This window comes from Xenopus laevis, chromosome 1L, assembly GCF_017654675.1.
Source record: "Xenopus laevis strain J_2021 chromosome 1L, Xenopus_laevis_v10.1, whole genome shotgun sequence".
Taxonomy (NCBI): domain Eukaryota; kingdom Metazoa; phylum Chordata; class Amphibia; order Anura; family Pipidae; genus Xenopus; species Xenopus laevis.
In genome coordinates this window covers 11,200,158-11,218,328 of record NC_054371.1, presented here as the reverse complement: position 1 = coordinate 11,218,328, position 18,171 = coordinate 11,200,158, and the positions used below count along the sequence as shown (strand labels likewise).

At 42.0% G+C, this 18,171-nt stretch overlaps 1 protein-coding gene across 6 annotated transcripts in view; it reads right to left on the bottom strand.

Annotated features, from left to right (window-relative positions):
• znf638.L (zinc finger protein 638 L homeolog) overlaps positions 1 to 18,171 on the bottom strand; it is a 77,972-nt gene that overhangs the window by 14,318 nt on the left and 45,483 nt on the right. For all 6 annotated transcript variants that reach the window (XM_041586923.1, XM_041586915.1, XM_041586930.1 and 3 more), the window contains 15 exons: positions 16,590 to 16,651; positions 14,883 to 14,921; positions 13,783 to 14,069; positions 13,033 to 13,475; positions 12,330 to 12,470; positions 9,774 to 9,887; positions 9,640 to 9,674; positions 9,310 to 9,347; positions 4,866 to 4,940; positions 4,166 to 4,210; positions 3,673 to 3,725; positions 2,913 to 3,041; positions 1,895 to 2,026; positions 1,040 to 1,081; positions 763 to 900 (listed from right to left, as the gene is read on the bottom strand). In XM_041586923.1, the coding sequence (XP_041442857.1) occupies positions 763 to 900; positions 1,040 to 1,081; positions 1,895 to 2,026; positions 2,913 to 3,041; positions 3,673 to 3,725; positions 4,166 to 4,210; positions 4,866 to 4,940; positions 9,310 to 9,347; positions 9,640 to 9,674; positions 9,774 to 9,887; positions 12,330 to 12,470; positions 13,033 to 13,475; positions 13,783 to 14,069; positions 14,883 to 14,921; positions 16,590 to 16,651 (1,773 nt within the window). The remainder of the gene's footprint in view (positions 1 to 762; positions 901 to 1,039; positions 1,082 to 1,894; positions 2,027 to 2,912; positions 3,042 to 3,672; positions 3,726 to 4,165; positions 4,211 to 4,865; positions 4,941 to 9,309; positions 9,348 to 9,639; positions 9,675 to 9,773; positions 9,888 to 12,329; positions 12,471 to 13,032; positions 13,476 to 13,782; positions 14,070 to 14,882; positions 14,922 to 16,589; positions 16,652 to 18,171) is intronic.

The window sequence follows — 18,171 nt, the reverse complement described above, 5'->3', positions numbered from 1 at the left end:
TGTTTATGCTCATATTTCAATTTACTGTTGCTGTCACTAAACACATACGAAGATGTTTACTTAAAGTGATACCGACACATTCCTATAAAAATCATAGAAACTTGTCCATATCAAGGAGGTGCTGCACACTGAATATTTTCCTATAAGGGCAGGGACACACGGGCAGATTCGGGGAGATTTATCACCTGTTCTTCAGGGGTACAATCTCCCCAAACTGCCTTCCCCTACCTTGCCGCCGGCTATAATGAGAAAACGAGGAAACTTCAGGTGACTTTGGAAATCGAAGTGCTGCAAGTGCATTGCCGCAAGCTTTTTTTCATTTTAGCAGGCGGAAGGCAGCCAGGCGACTAAATCTCCCCCCGAATCTGCTTATTTGCCCCTGCCTTTAAAGGCCCACCAAAGTTGCCCCCAGCCCCACGAAACTTCATTAAGCTGACCCTCTGGCACTGCTAATAGATCTTCTGTGTTTTCAGCAACGCTGGGCTGGGGAGGGCACGATCCTTCCATAGGCTATTTAAAAAAATTAAAACAGGACTTCAGCCGATGGAAGGATCACATCGCCCCCAGCCCAGCGTCACTGAAAAAACGTAAAAGACCCGATAGCTGTGTCAGAGGGTCGGCTTCACAAAGGTTCGCAGGGATGGGGGAAGCTTTGAGGGGGGCTTTTAGAGAAAAATATTTGGCGATTTTTATAGGAACGTGACGGTATCACTTTAAAAGAAAATTCAGTACACAATGTCAGATTGGACTGCTCAATCTTACCTTTCTCTTGTTACTGAAAATGGCATAGTGATCGACTTTTCCAAAGCGGAGACCTACACACACAACGGAAGACTCGGTGTATCCTTTCTCTGGTAGATCAACAAGGTAAACAAATTCTTCATAAACTGATGGTGTTATCTGCAATCATAAATAAATATCGCAGTGAATTTAGAATTAAAGCACATTAGAACAGTGTGAATGACAATTTAAAAGAATTAACATGAAGCAGAGAAAGACAAGAAGCAACTGTATTATGAGACAGGATAGGAAGCGTTACCTTGCATGGAGATTGCTCTATGAGATAAGCAAAGATTCGTTCCTAGAGAGATGGGTGATAAAAAAAAATATTCAATATTGTATTATGACTGATTTTTTGGGTGCATTTGTTTATTGTTTAATGCATCATGACTAGGGATGCATCGAATCCAGAATTCGGCCTTTTTCAGCAGGATTTGGCCGAATTCTTCTGCCTGGCCGATTTGCATATGCAAATTAGGGGCAGGAGGGAAATCGCACAACTTTTTGTCACAAAGCAAGAAAGTAAAAAAATAGGAATGCACCGAATCCACTTTTTTTTTTGGATTTGGCCGAACCCCCGAATCCTTTGTGAAAGATCTGGGCGAATACAGAACCAAATCCAAACCCTAATTTGCATATTCAAATCAGTGAGGGGGAAATAGAGCCACGCATGTAATGCGCGTCTAAAAAATTTTTTTACTTCCTTTTGTGACGAAAAGTCACATGATTTTAAGGATTTGGATTCTGTTCGGCCAGACACAAGGATTCGGCCGAATCCTGCTGAAAATGGCCGAATCCTGGCCGAATACCGAACCGAAACCTGGATTCGGTGCATCCCTAATAAAAAATGTTTTTCCCTTCCCATCCCTAATTTGCATATGCAAATTAGGATCAGGTAATCGGTCGAATCTTTTGGGAAGGATTCAGGGTTCTGCCGAATCCCAAATAGTGGATTCGGTGCATCCCTAATAATGACAAAGTAGTCAAGAGATTCACATTTACAGACCTTGAAGCTCATTCCTTATTTGCAGTCAGCAAAAAGTTTTCATATTTCACTAATTAAACATTCAGCATTATAAACATTCAAGGTTTTCATCTTGAAAAAAAAGCTCACCTCGTCTTTTAAATCCTTAAACTTTGAAGCCAGAGATATTGACAGCACATTTCCACCCATGTTTGATGGGAAGACATCATAAAATTTTATCATGGAATCCACAGAGTTTTTGCTTGAAAGCTCCAAGAGTGCCTTTATTAATAGAAAATGATGTAATTTAAATATAGAAGTCCAATAAAAAGCTTAGCCTATGCAATACAACTGTACTTGTGTTGTTAACTATGAATTCCTTCATTCAGCAATAGAACAGAAGTTTAAAGGATAAGGAAACCTTTAAAATAAGTGAATGTAAAATCAATAAGGGTGCTATTCGAAGAACTTTTGTAATTTACATTCATTATTGTTTTTTAATTCCAAGATATTACAAGATACATGTGCTGTTAATGTGAATGCATTTTGTTACAACAGCGCCACCTGCTGGTCATTTTCCCACCAGTCTGACCAGCAAGTAGTCAAGGAAGTTGTCAGGAGAAAGAAAAAGGCTGCTCTGATGTTCTTTTGGTTAGAAAAAAAATAGAAACCTTTCTTACATCTTTCCTAAGCAGAAAAACTTCAGAACAGCCTCTTTCTTCCTCCAGACAAATTCCTGGACTACTTGGTGGTCAGACTGGTGGAAAAATGACCAACAGGTGGCGCTGTTTTAATTAAATTCATTTATATTATTAGTACATATATCCTTTAATATCTTGGAATTAAAAAACAATAAATAATGAATGTACATAGTAAAAGTGCTTAGAATAGCACTCTCGTCAATTTTACATTCACTTATTTTAAAGGTTTACTTATCCTTTAAGTGAGTGGCACCAGGCAAACACAGGAGCTTGTGCTTAATAGCAGTGAAAGGATGACAGTTTTGAGCAAACAGGGCCAAACAAAATCGGGAGCAGTATGACAGCACCACTACTTACTGGTAGGCTACACAGTTTCCCTAGTTTGTACCTGAGATTATGAATGATACTCTGGCAAAGAAAAATGTTAAAAAGAAAAAAAAATATCTGTACACAAGAGAATTACTTACTTTTCTGTGGGTAGAGATGATGATGATATCATTTACGCCACCAAAGGGTTTAGCCAGGTTTGAAAGCTCTTCCACAGTCATGGGTCCCTCAGGCAGATTGGAAATAAGGACTACACATTTCTCAGCATCCTGAAAATGGTCCAGTTGTCATTAATATACATTTATATATCCCCACTGAAATCACTTCAATTGTCACACTTTTAAGCACACACACAAAATGAAAACATAGTCAGCGTGTCTGGCAGTTAACATATACTTGTGTTAAAGGAGAAGGAAAGGCAAAATGTAAGTAATCTTTATCAGAAAGGTCTATATAAATACACCAGTAAACCCTCAAAGTAATGTTGCTCTGAGTCCTCTGTCAAAAGAAACTCCACATTTCTTTCCTTCTATTGTGTACTCATGGGCTTCTGTATCAGACTTCCTGTTTTCATCTTAAACCTCCAGGGCTTGGTCTTGAGCATGCTCAGTTTGTTCCTCTCTCCCCCTTCCTATCCCCCTCCCTGTTGTAACCTGAGCCAAGAGCTATGAGCGAGGAGGGAGAGACTGGGGCAGGAAGTGACGTCACACCAAGCTAATATGGCAGCTGCTATCCTAAACAAGCAGAGCGAGCTTCTAGAGCTGTTTACTCAGGTATGGTAAAGCTTTCTACAGAATAAATTTAGCATTCTAGCTTGTACTATTGTGGCTAATCTATTGGCAATAAACTGCTTCGGTAGCTTTTTTTTTTTTTTTTTTTTTTTAAAGGATAGAAACACACCTTCATTGGGGGTTCTGTAAGCTTATAGCGTTTTACGAATCCAGGGGGTATCACTAAAAAGAAAGAAAAATAAATGCAGACCAAATTAAATCACAGCAAGACTTTTTACAAAAATTAAATACAAAATACATAAAGTTCCTGATGCCAGTGAATATTGGCAAGGACAAGGCACCAGGTTATCAGTGGCCCATCAGTAACCTTCCCTCAGCTAAGTGAATTCAACCACAGCCCAGTACAGAGAGCTTCTCAGACAGAGCCCGAAGGAAAAAAAGCTCTGTGAACTTGTTGGGTGTAGGTTTAACCCAAAAAAAAAAAAAAAAAAAAACACACTAGGGGGCAGTGGCGGACGCGGAGATTTGTCGAAATTATTTTATTTTTTATTAATTTTCCCTGCGCCCAGATCTATCACACCACCGTGGTCTAGGTGTTTACTTTACTGTGCACTGGGTACAGTATAAACAATTACAGAATATTCATTTTTAAAATCACATACCATCTGGTACTTTAGCTTTTCTTGCAGCTTTTGTATTTGCGGATCCTTTTCCGACAAAAGATATAAAGAAAAGAGACATGTTTAGTTAAGCTAAAAGGAAATGTCAGAACATTTCAAAATTGCAATTTTGATACCGTGCTGTAGAAGAAAAATAGTAAAACCGTCACCTATAAAGGCAGAAGGTGTGTGGATGATGAGACTAGACCTTATGTTAACAAGAGAAACTTTATTGCCCTGTTTTAACAAAAATTATACTGCTGCTGTTGGTATTATTGGGGGGGGGGGGCTTTATAACCCGCCAGCTGTATTTCTTCTTTGATAATCCCAAATGTTATTTTATCAAGATTTTCTAAACTATTTTGTGGCAATACAAGAAAATTAAACACACTTGTTTTATTTTACATTTTCTTGGTTTACTGGTTAATACTAGACTTTTCACTGAACAACAAACTATACATTTTTTGTATCTTGCAGAAAAGCTCTTGAAAGGTATGTTAATGCATAATAAAATCCAATAGAAGCACGCACCCAATGCAATGTCTAAAGGCTTACAACTTTCATCTCCGTAAAGACACATATGTAGTTTGGCAGCTCAGATAATGGTGCTGGTATTTACACCAAAGTAGCACTAATTATTAATGGCCCCTGAGCCCTGCCTGCTGTGGTAATATGAGGTTAAAAAAAAAAGCCACAAACTTGCCTTTCTTTGGATCTAGTTTTGGTGTAGTCTTTGCTTCTGCTTTCGTAGTCTTTGCTTCAGCTTTTGCGGTGTTCACTAAAAAGAAAGAAAATTTACATCATGTTGCAAAGTCTATTGTGAAATACCGACAGCGGATATATATGGTAAAACAAAAGTACCCCAATGTTTCTATATATCTTTAACAATTTTATGAGCTAAGGGGGCCCAGTCTGAAGGTCAGTTAGGGAGAGATTTGGGGTGAGAGCTTATTTGTACCCTGGGTACCCCTGGAACTATAGCAGGGTGACACCCCAATGTTTCTATATATCTGTAACCTTGTTATGAGCTAAGGGGGCAAACAAAGGAAAGTTGTGCTCAGCACTATTTTTTAAAACCATTTGGCGGGGGTGCAATGAGGCTGTGACCACAAAATACATATAGTCAAATACAAGAGTCCTCTGCACTCAACCCATTATCAATATATTTAAGACAGCGACATTTTGTGCTACTGCTACTGAAAAATGCCTTACCCTTTAAACAAAACAGGGATTGTTTGTCCATATATTGCAATATATTTAAGCTGAACAACTACATCAAAGTCATCCCATATCTGGCCAGTCCTACGCTTAATTTTCATCTGATTCATTAAGAATTCTATTGCTTCATTATACATTTTACAAAGGGACTAGGTTTTACCTGCAATTTACTAGCTGCTTTTCAAAGTAAACTGGCCTGAAGGCCAGTTAGGGGGAGATTTGGGGTAAGTGTTTATTTGTGCCCTGGGTACCCCTGGAACTATAGCAGGGTGACACCCCAATGTTTCTATATATCTGTAACTTTGTTATGAGCTAAGGGGGCCCAGTCTGAAGGCCAGTTAGGGGGAGATTTGGGGTGAGTGTTTATTTGTGCCCTGGGTACCCCTGGAACCATAGCAGGGTGACACCCCAATGTTTCTATATATCTGTAACCTTGTTATGAGCTAAGGGGGCCCAGTCTGAAGGTCAGTTAGGGGGAGATTTGGGGTGAGTGCTTATTTGTGCCCTGGGTACCCCTGGAACTATAGCAGGGTGACACCCCAATGTTTCTATATATCTGTAACCTTGTTATGAGCTAAGGGGGCCCAGTCTGAAGGTCAGTTAGGGGGAGATTTGGGGTGAGTATTTGTACCCTGGGTACCCCTGGAACTATAGCAGGGTGACTGTTAACCCAATGTTTCTATATATCTGTAACCTTGTTCAGTGAGCTCAGGTCATGGCTGTCATGGCAACACTAATGGCTACATAGCATATCAAACACACCACCCATGGAGCTCTAGGAGGAATACCTGTGCAGTGTCTTTCTTATTCCACACAAGAGCACTGCTGTCAATAACAGAATACTCACTGTTAAATCCGTTTCTCTGTCATTAATAACACAGGCAACCACTGGCTTTAAGCTACACCCTCCAGGACGCAGGACAATTGGAATTGGAATAATTAATTAAGGGGAGTGCCAGAGGGTCAAGCTTAACCCCGCACCAAGCCAACCTATTCAGTTTGTACCAAAGAGACTGCTAAACAGATATTCTGAGATGAGAGATTTATTCCCTCATGGACCAACATGGAGCCACTTGTCAGATATGGTCCCCAGGGGCTCGAAGGGAGGATCCAATAGTGACTCCAGCACCAGATTAAGATCCCATCCAGGGATCGGAGGGCGAGCTATTCCCTGCAGAAAGATACGGACAGAGTTATCCAGAGCAAGTGCCGACACCTGTACCTTTAAGGAACTCCGTTTGAGACCCAACTGTAGGCCCCGTTGCAGAAAGGACAAAATTCTTGGAATGTTGCACTCAAAAAAGGGAAAATCTGCATCCTTGCACCAGTTCCAATAGCTGCGCCAAACTCTGATAGGCCTTAGATGATGCGACTTTAACATTGTGACAATGACTTCTTCAACTATACCTCGACGTCTCCATAAGGCTGCTTCAACAACCATCCCGTCAAAGCGAATAGGCTCGGATTGTGGTGGGCTATGGGTCCCTGAAGGAGAAGATCCTGGGTGCTAAACGAACTGGTTGAGCTATGGATAATTCCAGCAGGTCCGAGAACCAGGTTCTTGTGGGCCAATACGGTGCTATTACAATCACCTTGATACGCGATTGTTTGATCTTCTTCAGAAACCGAGGCAACATGGGGAGGGGGGAACAGATACAGGCCAGGTCGAAGCTCCAATTCTGGGTCATGGCATCCACTCCCAGAGCCACTGGATCCCTTGAGCAAGCGAAGAATCTGGTCACATTTCGATTGGTTTTGGATGCCTTGAGGTCAATCTGTGGATGCCCCCAGTGTCTCTCAAGTTCTGCAAATGCCCTCCCGGAATTAAAGCAACCTGTCCCCTATCGGTTGCTGTGACTCCAGAGGGAGTGCCTTGTCAACCTGAAGTGGACTTATCGGCTAGGAGCTTGTTGTTGAACTTATTGGTTTTCCATGCTGGCTGCTTGTCACTTGGCTTTGATCGAAAGACATCTGTTAGATGGGTCTTTAAACAATGCCGTGTCTGTGACTGGTAAGGCTGTGGTCTTGGACGGTCTGGATACGTGCGCATCGACCACTTGTCCACCACCTCCCTGGGGAAAGGGTAAAACTTTGAGAATTTTTGTGTAGGCTAAAACTTCTGTTCTGATGATATTGAGGAGCTGTTCGCGTGATGGGAATAAACCCGCAGTTTGTATTTGCTGATCCTTGGAGTGAGTGATTTTAGGACCTCTAACTCCTTTGATGATACTGTCGATATCATGCTGTACCTTGCGGCCCTTGGTCTCCTCGTTATCCACCTTTCCCCCGAGGAAACCACAGACGGCGGAAGCTCGCCCTCCAATTGAGAGGCATCCACTCTGGGTGAGGAGCCCTCTGAGGGGGTACGGTTTGAAGTATCCCCTTTAAAGGTTTCCGGTCGTTTGTGTTTCGCACTGGGCTTCTGAACGAGCCTGGCTAGAACTTTGCCCAGGTTGTCTGCTATGGATGGTAAGCTCTGCAATGACGCTAGTGATTGCGAGAGCTAGACTGCCCAGAGGGGGGCTGGTGGCTCTGAGGAAGTGCCAGCAACACTCTCCGGTGACGAGCCCTCTTGATTGGAGTTCCCTCACTGAGCCGTTATGGGAGCGGGAGTACTAGATGGGATGGCTGCCACACTTAAAAAATAGTCTGCAGAGTGGCTCACTCTGACCCCTGGGATCTTAGAAAGGCATTAAGTGCACACAAAATATGTGACTTGTGCCGCAGCTGGTGTTGGAGCTCTCCCACCCCCGCCCTGGGGGAATAGTCCCCCTGACTTACTAGCTGAGCAGGTGGGTATCCTTATCAGGTGCCCTGGTAAAGCACTTGCTCTGCTCGTTTATTTATATATTTATTATTTAATTATGCCCAATAGGAGCCTCCTTCACCTCAGGGTGAAACTGCGGGGTCGCCTCAGTGATTCTGGTGGCTGCAGTGTGAAAGAGAGCGCACTGTTGAAACTCCTGTGTCTGTCTGTGCTGCGCTCCCCGAGAGACTAAACTAAAATGTCGGCTGGAATGCACTGTGTGTTCTACTTCTGGCGCAAAAGGGAGTATGGAACGTCCAGCTCTACCTACTTGCGGCCGTGTCTGTCCTCCAGGCTCCCTAGAGACAATCCAGCGGTAGGGAAGGAAGCCAGAGGACCCTGTAGAGGTAGGGAGCAGGGAGAAGCGGCGTGGTAGCTGGCTTAACCCCACGGCTCTGAAGGGAGGGAGAAACCGGAGGGAAGGAAGGGGGGGGAGAAGAAGGCAGAGGCAGTCTGAGGCAGCAGCGAACACCAGGGCATGAGAGGGGGAGACACCATTCATTCCACGTATAAGGCATAGAATGTCTACTTGTATTTTATTCCTTAGCGGCCAAGGCATCTGCTGTCCGGAAACTAGGAGCAAGAATATCTGGATGGTGGTTATGGCCCTTAAGGCTAGAGGTGACCCCTGTAGGGTTTCCCACGATGGGGAGCCCCCCCCCCACCAATGGAATACAGGTATCCCTGCTCCTGGGCAACCCTCTTGTGCCAGCACATTGCCGGCTATGAGAAAGCCTATGAGAAAGGCTGTCTATCCTCCTAGGAAGCAGGACACTTAAGCCAGACCCTCTGGCACAACCCTTAATTAATTATTCCAAGTGTCCTGCCTCCTGGAGGGTGGAGCTTAACCCCAGTGGTTCCCTGTGTCCCCTATTGATGACAGAGAAATATATAATAAGCCTTTAGGTCAGTGCTTTAGTCCAATAAAGTGCCTTTAAGTTGTTTCCCTAAAAATCTCACAGTTAGCCCAGAATTCAATAGCAAACGCTATCAAAAAAAAAAAATTCCACAAACGTTAACTTTTTAAATGCACAAAAATTACTTGAGGCACAAGGACACAAGAGGCATAGTATAAGGGCAATGGAATTTCAATGCAATTACACATAAAGGCAAAATGACTTACCTGGTGGTGTTGTAGTTTTAACAGGAGTTTTAGCAACACTGTGAGGGGGGAAAAAAGTTTTTTTACCAATTCACACAGAAAAACTTATCAGTGAAGAATGCTTTTTAATTTTTCTTTTGTATTTCTGTATAGTGAGGTGTAGCTATGATTTTCCTTTGCTTGCTTTATTTCCGCTAGAAACAGACAACAGGAACTACAGGTATAGCTGTACCAGTGACACCACCCTTCACATACATCCTGCACAGTACTACATCATAGAAATACTATCAGTTAGGCTTTGCCCTACTGGGAGCAAGCAATGCACAAACAAAGCTGAAGTGACACACTTACCTTGCAGGTGTAACATCCTTCTTTTCACATTCTACCTATAAGAAAACCCATAAATTTTAGTACATTTTCCCAAAAAATAGCACTCAACCCCAACCCCACTGGTGCTTATTACATGACACCCAGTGACTACTTACTTTCTGCCCAGCCAAGCACAGGTTAATTCTGGTGTTGTTGATCATCACAGGTGTGGTTTCACTGAACTTTACTGCTGCTGCAGCAGCCTCCTTGAAATTGGTTTCTAAAAATGCCTGGAAGACAGAGCAGAAGAACCTGTAACATCTGTCATACAAAGTCTGAGACCTTGATAACACCCATAGCTATTTAGGTCAGGGCATTTGACCACTGAAGTATGTAGCAGTGAATGTAGCAACACGTTATCCTCCATCACTCACTTCCAATTTGAATGAACGAAAAACAGAAGTGACAAACTGTGAGCAGTTCCCTTTTCCGTTTTGCAATTTATCACCACCTGTTAGCATTTGTGAGCAGCTCCATGGGAAAATGGTTAGCACGGTATTGCAGCATTGGATGCTTAAAGGACTAGTAACATCAAAAAAAAAAAAATGTTAGTATACTTTGAAAAATAAACACCAAGAAAAATTAAACTTTAAAATTGCAATGCTTATTAAAAAACTTACCGAAACTTTCAGAAAAGGTGACAGGGCAGCGATCCACCCTGCGGTGCTCTATTTCTCCTCCCTTGTTAGCTCTCATTCTACTGACAGCATGTGAAGCTGCGGATCAGGGAGCGCTATATTGTACAGATCAACCCGGCCTTCAAGTGCACTGGAATCTGGCCTCACAGAGCAGCGCAGTGGCCCCTACCCCACATGCCGTGGCCAGAACCCAACAGAGTGTTAGAAGTGAAGGCGGAACGCTTCACCCTACTATCCCTGAACGGCAAGCAGAGCTCTGCAGAGAGGGACGCCCGGGTTGTACATTTCGCAGAGGCTACAAGGAATCAAAGTGCTGGGGAGGCTGCTCGAGGACGTGGCTTTGGAGAAGTTGCAGCTGAGATTGACTGTGCCCCTTTAAAGAGATCCCATGATCCTGGGCTGTTGCAGAAGATTCTTGGCTCGGTGGAGCAATGTGGCTGTATCTATAGCCGGCTTCGGGGTAACTACACACTTTCAAGTACAGAGTCTCGGGAAGAGCCTCGAACCTGGGCTCCCTCGGTCGCTCGTAATATTCTGGGAACTGGCTGTGCCCGTTGTCCCTCTGGCAGAGATTCCCCATTGATGATCCCAGGCTCTGGGGTAATTAATAGACATGAGTTCTGATAAACTCCAACTACATTGAGCCCAAATTCCCACCCTGCGAGGAGTACTATCAAAATAACTACTCGGGAGCGGGTATTTACCCCGAAGCCAGCTATAGATACAGCCACATTGCTCCGCTGAGCCAAGAATCGTTTGCAACAGTCCAGGATCATGGGATCTCCAGGGTGGGAATTTGAGGTCATCAGTGGGGAATCTCTGCCAGAGGGACAACGGGCTCAGCCAGTCCCCAGAATACTACAAGCGACTGAAGGGAGCTTGGGTTTGAGGCTCCTCAAGAGACTCGGGAGCGGGAAGTTAACCCGAAGTCAGCTATAGATACAGCCACATTGCTCCGCCGAGCCAATAATCTCCTGCAACAGTTCAGGATCATTGGATATCTCCAAAGGGGCACAGTCAATCTCAGCCGTAACTTCTCCAAAGCCACGTCCTCAGATAGCCTTCACAGCACTGCGATTCCTCCGAGCCTCTGCGAAATGCACAACCAGGTGTCGCTCTCCACTGAGCCCTGATTGCCGGTCAGGGATAGTAGGGTGAAGCATTCTGCCTTCACTTCTGACACTCAGTTGGGCTCTGGCCAGGGGATGTGTGGTAGGGGCTACTGCGACACTCTGTGAGGCCAGATTCCAGTGCACTTGAAGGCCGGGGTGATCTGTACAATATAGCGCTTCCTGATCCGCAGCTTCACATGCTGTCAGTAGAATATGAGAGATAGCCAGGGAGGAGAAATAGAGCGCCACAGGATTGATTGTTGCCCTGTCGCCTTTTCTGAACACTAGTGGAAGTGGAGTTTCGGTAAGTTATTTCCTAATAAAGGCTTTGTAATTTTAAAGTTTAATTTGTCTCAGTGTTTATTTTTCGATGTATATGAACTATTTTTTTTTTTATGTTACTGGTCCTTTAATTGTGCCTGTCAGGGCACTATCTGCAAGGAATTTGATCCTATGTTTTCCCATACGTGTAGGTTTGGCTTCCAATAAAAGTGTATGTTGGCATACTTAAATTGAAAGTTACACTGTGTACGTTTGGCTTCTGATAAAAGTGACCATTATGGGGAGATGCTTAGATTATAAGCTCCACGTGATCAATGACTGTTGTGAATAATATGTCTTTAAAAGCCCTGTGGAATATGTTTGCACTATATAAAGAATTAGAATTTACCATACAGTGCAGTTTCCATTAACTAATTAATTAAGCAAAGTCAAGGAACATTCTGATCACTGTGGCCCATAATGGTTACAACTGCTTCTGCAATGAGTCTGGGGCTAAACAAGAGTGAGTAGTGGGACAAGCTTGTACTGGGCCCACTAGAGGACCTGACATTCCCCATTCCAAGAACCATCAGCAATAATATGTGCTAAAATGAATTAGTGTGCTATATCAAAAAAAATGTGCATGTGTACACTCCCACACCTCATTTTTAGACCGTATGATGAGGATGTCACAGACTTTTCCAAACGGTTGAACGATTTTGAGGATGTCTTGATCAGTATACCCGGAATCTGGCAGATTGGTAACATGAATCATTGTTCCTGGATTTGATTTGTTTTTGAACTGCAAACAAAATAAAAACTGGTGAACAAAAATTCAACCTAGAGGGCCATATAAGGGCTTCTTTCTGGTATCTCACAGATAGCTGTGCTCTTATTTCGTAATATACCTACAGGAATCCTTATAATCCTTGGCTAATTAAAGCAGACAAAAAAATGACATTTTGACATACCCTGGTGTCTGCAGTAGAGATCTCTAATGGACTGGGCATTGAAAAACTATGATACGTCAAGATGTCAAATAATTTTTATTAGAGTGGATACACATTTAAAGAGCAACTGTAAGCTTCTATTTTAATCCTTACAAATGCTGGCAAACAACCTTATGACATCTCTTTGCATATCTATGGCTAAACAGAGGGGGCTAACTAAATAACATTCAGCTCTAAATATTTCTATTAAACACATACAAAGTGAAGACAAAACCAATGGGTCATAAATTGCTATTTAATTCAACAGCACTTAAATCAGTATATAGAATTCAACAGCACTTAAATCAGCATATAGAATATATTGCCCTACTGATCCGCAATGTATTTCATGCTAGTTAGGTTTTGAAAGCTTACCTTTAGGAGGGGAGTGTATGGTTCTTTAGCTGGTGGAGGCTTAGTGGAGCCCTTGGAATTCTTAGCAGCACCACTATATTTGCTCTGTGAGGGTTTCTTTCCAGTCAAGGCTGAAGAGCTAGTTTTCTTTGCAGCAGTGCTTACAACTGGCTTTTTAGCTGCTGAGCTGGAGGAGCCATGAGAGGAACTGCTACTACTAGTGCTCTTTTTGGAGTCGCTAATACTGGAGACACTGCTGGGTTTCTTTGACACACTGCTGGATGAGCCAGGGTTTTTTGCGGATGAAGAAGGTTGTTTCTTAGTTTTCGAGCTGTTGGAGGAGCTCCTCTGAAGCGGTCTCTTTCCATTGCTTGGTGCCTTTGCAAGTTTGTTTTTGGTGTGCACAGTTTTTTGTCCAGTTTTGTCAATGAAATCCCTCACTGCTGCATCAACAGCTCTTTTATCTGCAAATAAATTTGGCCAAGACTGATATCATAAAAATGGCTCAATATTAAAGCTGTGGTATGGTCCAAGACATGAAAAATATGTTTGCATTACAAATGTTTGCTTTGAGTTGTGGTGGCATCAAAAGAAAGACAAGAAAAAGGTGGGCACAAAACTTATTGCTTCTAATCTCTGTGGCTGGATTGCCTAGGCTACGGGAAAAGTACCCAAATATGGTCTGGCAAATGCTGCATAGAGAACAGTTCCCACTGTTCTCAACAACACTATTAACACATTGAATGAATAGAAAAATGAGTCCACACCCACCTGGAGAAGTACTGACTGATCTTGAAGAACGTGGTCGACGGGTTCTTCTAGGAGAAAGAGAACGGCGTGGAGACCTGGACCGCCGACGGGGGCTCCGAGAACGTCTTGGACTACGTACAGGTCGTTTTGGACTACGACTTCTAGTTCTTACCCTCCCAGAAAGTCTTGGACTCCTGGATCGTGACCTGCGTGCTCTGTGCCCAGATCCAGACCTTCTAGACCGTCTGGGGCTGTTGCTGCTAGACTTTGATCTCTTAGAAGATGCATCACCTTTATCTTTATCATCTCTGTGGGAATACAAAAGGATACAGATCAGTACATATGAGTTACATATTGCCTTTATGAATCCGCAAATCTTTAAAGGGATACTGTCATGGGAAAAAAATTTCCTTCAAAACACATCAGTTAATTGTGCTGCTCCAGCAGAATTCTGCACTGAATCCGTTTCTCAAAAGAGCAAACAGATTTTTTCACATTTAATTTTGAAATCTGATACAGGGATAGACATATTGTCAGTTTCCCAGCTGCCCCCAGTCATGTGACTTGTGCTCTGATAAACTTTAGTCACTCTTTACTGCTGTACTGCAAGTTGGAGTGATATCATCCCCCTCCCTTTCCTCCCCAGCAGCCTAACAACAGAACAATGGGAAGGTAACCAGATAGCAGTTCCCTAACACAAGATAACAGCTGCCTGGTAGATCTAAGAACAGCACAGTAAAATCCAGGTCCCATCACTACACATTCAGTTACATTGAGTAGGAGAAACAACAGCCTGCCAGAAAGCAGTTTCATCCCAAAGTGCTGGCTCTTTCTGAAAGCACATGACCAAGCAAAATGACCTGAGATGCACCCACACACCAATATTACAACTAAAAAGAAAAAAAACACTTGTTGGATTATGAATGAAATCGTATATGGTAGTGAATTATTTGCAGTGTAAACAGTGTAATTTAGAAATAGAAAAGACATCATAAAAATCACGAGAATCCCTTAAAGAAAACAAAATATGTAAGAAGTAGATCAATATACCAGTTACTAAGCCACATATATATAGTACACTGCCCCTTCAAAAAAAAAATAAAGAACATCGTAAAACTTACCTTAAAGGTGCAAGTTCATGCGGGTTCCAGTCAGGATGCCTAAGGAAAATTGGGAAGTGGAAGATATCTATATTAATGCCTCATCAGATAAATACTTTGTACATTTTGTTACTTGCCATTAAACTGTTATCTTTCAGTGGGGAGTGAAGAAGCAAAAAAAAGCTTATGGAAGACTATATTAGGAAGTAAATGTCAAACATCTGAAAAACTAACCAAGCTTATAAAGCTAAAATAGGCTAGACATTCTCAGATGAGCCCTTCCTAATGCAAAGCTATTTATTTTTGCAAAATTCAGATTTAGTCAAATTCAAAGTGTTTGACCAAACCAAACTGGAATTTTTAAAGGGGTAGCTCACCTTAAGAGTTAACTTTTCGTATGTTGTAAAACAGTGATCCTAAACCAGTGGCTCACTAGCAACATGTTGCTCGGAAACCCCTTGGATGTTGCCTCCAGTTTTGGTTGCATGAGAACCAGATGTACTGCCAAACAGAGTCTCCTGTAGGATGCCAGTCCACATAGGGGCTACCAAATACCCTATCACAGCCCTTATTTGGCACCCCCAAGAACTTTTTTCATGCTTGTGCTGCTCCCCAACTCTTCTCACATTTGAATGTGGCTCACAGGTAAAAAAAAAAAAAAAAAAAAAAAAAAAAAAAAAGGTTGGGGATTCCTGTTATAGAATGTCCTATTTTGGTTTTGGTCTTCATTTCTTATAGTTTTTTTTTTCAATTACATGTCCATTGCTGCATCCAGCTTGCATTTTAAAATTTGATGCTGGATCCTCGAGGGGGAAGGAGTCACAGACCCCAGCAGCCAATACTCAACTGATCTGTGAGGCCACAATTTTATAGTTAGTTACTTTTTATTAATTATCTTTCCATGTAGGCCCTCTTCTATTTATATTTCAAATCACAGCCCAGGTGCTAAGGTAAACAAGACCCTAGCAACCAGTCTCAAATTGTTTGAATGTAGAGAATATATAATGTTTAAACAAATCCCTCCCTGCCCCATCTGGAGCCTTTGAGATAAAGAGTAGCACATTAAACAGATGGTTTGTGGACATGTAATCAGTTATTTCTTAATTAAAGCCCTATACTCTAAGCTCATGTTGAAAATATCAGCCTGCCCCTTTCATGTCATGTGACTGTAAAGCTCTGCACTAGAGTTCTGCGCGGGTCCATTTTTTGGAACCCGTACCAAACCTGTACCTGCAACCTGCAACCCGGACCCGCATTCTTACAAGCTTGGACCCGCTACCCGACCCGCAAGTACCTTATCCGCAACCTGGACCCGCTGGCCATCAAGAATCAGGAAGTGCTGTCATTGTAAACCGGAAGTGACCGGAATCACTATTGAGAAAACCCGCAGCCCGACCGGTGACCCGCAGAACCGCTTCTATACCCGCACCAAGAACTTCTACCCGCAACCTGGGGTTTTTTGCGGGTAACCTGCGGGTACCCACTCTGCTGCTACCCATGCTACTCTGCACAACTCACTGCAATTATTTACTTTCCAAAATGTGCCAAGATTTGGACAAAATCAAAATGAAATCCTGGATTTGGTGCAACCCTAAAAAAATGTTGTTTTGCCTTGGGACCTTCAGTTCAGGAATAATCAAAAAATGGGCTTAGATCAAAGTCTGGGCTAGTTGCATACATAATGATAAAACAAGCATTATTCACTTGTGCACGCATCAAGGCTCTTACCGTAGACGCAACTGCCGGCAGCTTTCAATGTGAGCTTCTGTATTCTGATGCTTAATCCAGTCCTATTAAAGAATAAGCAGGGAGTAGCGAGTTAGGAATCAGACTGACTGAGCACATTGGTAATCATTGTATAGTTGCTTCATTATGTCTGTGATAACTAATCACCATTATTACAATTACAATATAATACTATAGTTACTCAATTTACTGTGGAGAACAAATAAAACAAAATACTTTGTATACAAAAACTAAAAGAAAACAAACCATAAAAGACTGAGAGAAACTTCTATAATTTAAACTGTTTTAGATGCAAATATTTTAACCACCAATTTGTCCTCGTTTTCTTGACAACCCTCATGTTAAATTAGCGGTTATGAGACAGGGTGGAAAAACCGCACTTTGCATTTCAACTCAAATTTTTGTTGTATCAGTTCACAGGTCATATATTCCCAACCAACACAAAAATAGATCTGTTTAAAACATTGTGTATACGTTTAGAGGATCTAAAATCTTAATTTGCGTGAAGATCAGAGAAATTCAGAAGGCTAGTATATATGCCAACCCCAATGCCAAGCCTAAAAGCCCCTCTTCCCCATATTCTGCATACGCTTTGAAGAAGTATAGTGGGAAAGGATATTAAAGATTGATGCTACGTAGCAGAAATTCTGATCTTCCCCTTTGAAATCTTGTCTAGGGAGGACGTTTCTTGCAGTCTTCCAGAACACATTCAGCCAAAATGTCTGGGAGTTCGCTTCTGTTCTTGAGGTTTTACTGTTCTTTTCATCATGAATTCCAAATCTTCAGAACCTAAACTAGGATTGCTTTCCTTTACAATATCTAATCTACTTAAAAAGTAACAAAACCTATTAAAATGAAGTGTCTCGAAGGGGTAAAAACAATCATATTGGACAGATGACCGCAAGCAGGCTTCTTGTACTGCAAGCCAAGTGCCATTTTAAAAATGCACTTAAAGTAGAAGGTGCAACTGCAATAAAGATTAGCTGTTACGGTATTGGTCATTCGAGAGGGGTGGAACAGTCCTAAAGATTATCTCACTTTTAAGAAACTATCTACCCCATTAATAAATGCAAAATATAGATCTATTTGAGTATTAAAATAAGCTGTGATAGCATTAGTCGCTTGCATGTGATAAAAATAAGGTTTATTCATAATCAGGCCAGTCATGGCATGCATTTATGTTATAAATACAATAGTATGTTGCACCATTTATCCCAGACTAATTTTTGCATTGAATACTGGAGTTTTTTTTTTGCAGTTTGCAGAAGAGACAAAAAGGACTACTTCTAGGTTAAAAAAATAAATAAAAAGTGCAGCGTTTCCTACAGCATTGAGTGGGTTGTTAAGGAGCAGCCCTGTATTTAATACATACCACCAGAAGCTTTTTAGTTGATCCTGTTTGAATTAAAATGAACATCCTTCATGTTTTAACACACACAATTGTTTAAAACCCTCCTAGGTGCTGTTTGCGTTACATAAACCCGCGATTTAATTATGTTCCATTTAAGAAACTGTAGGACATGCATGTCTTAAGACTTATACAATGCATCGGAAATCACAAACA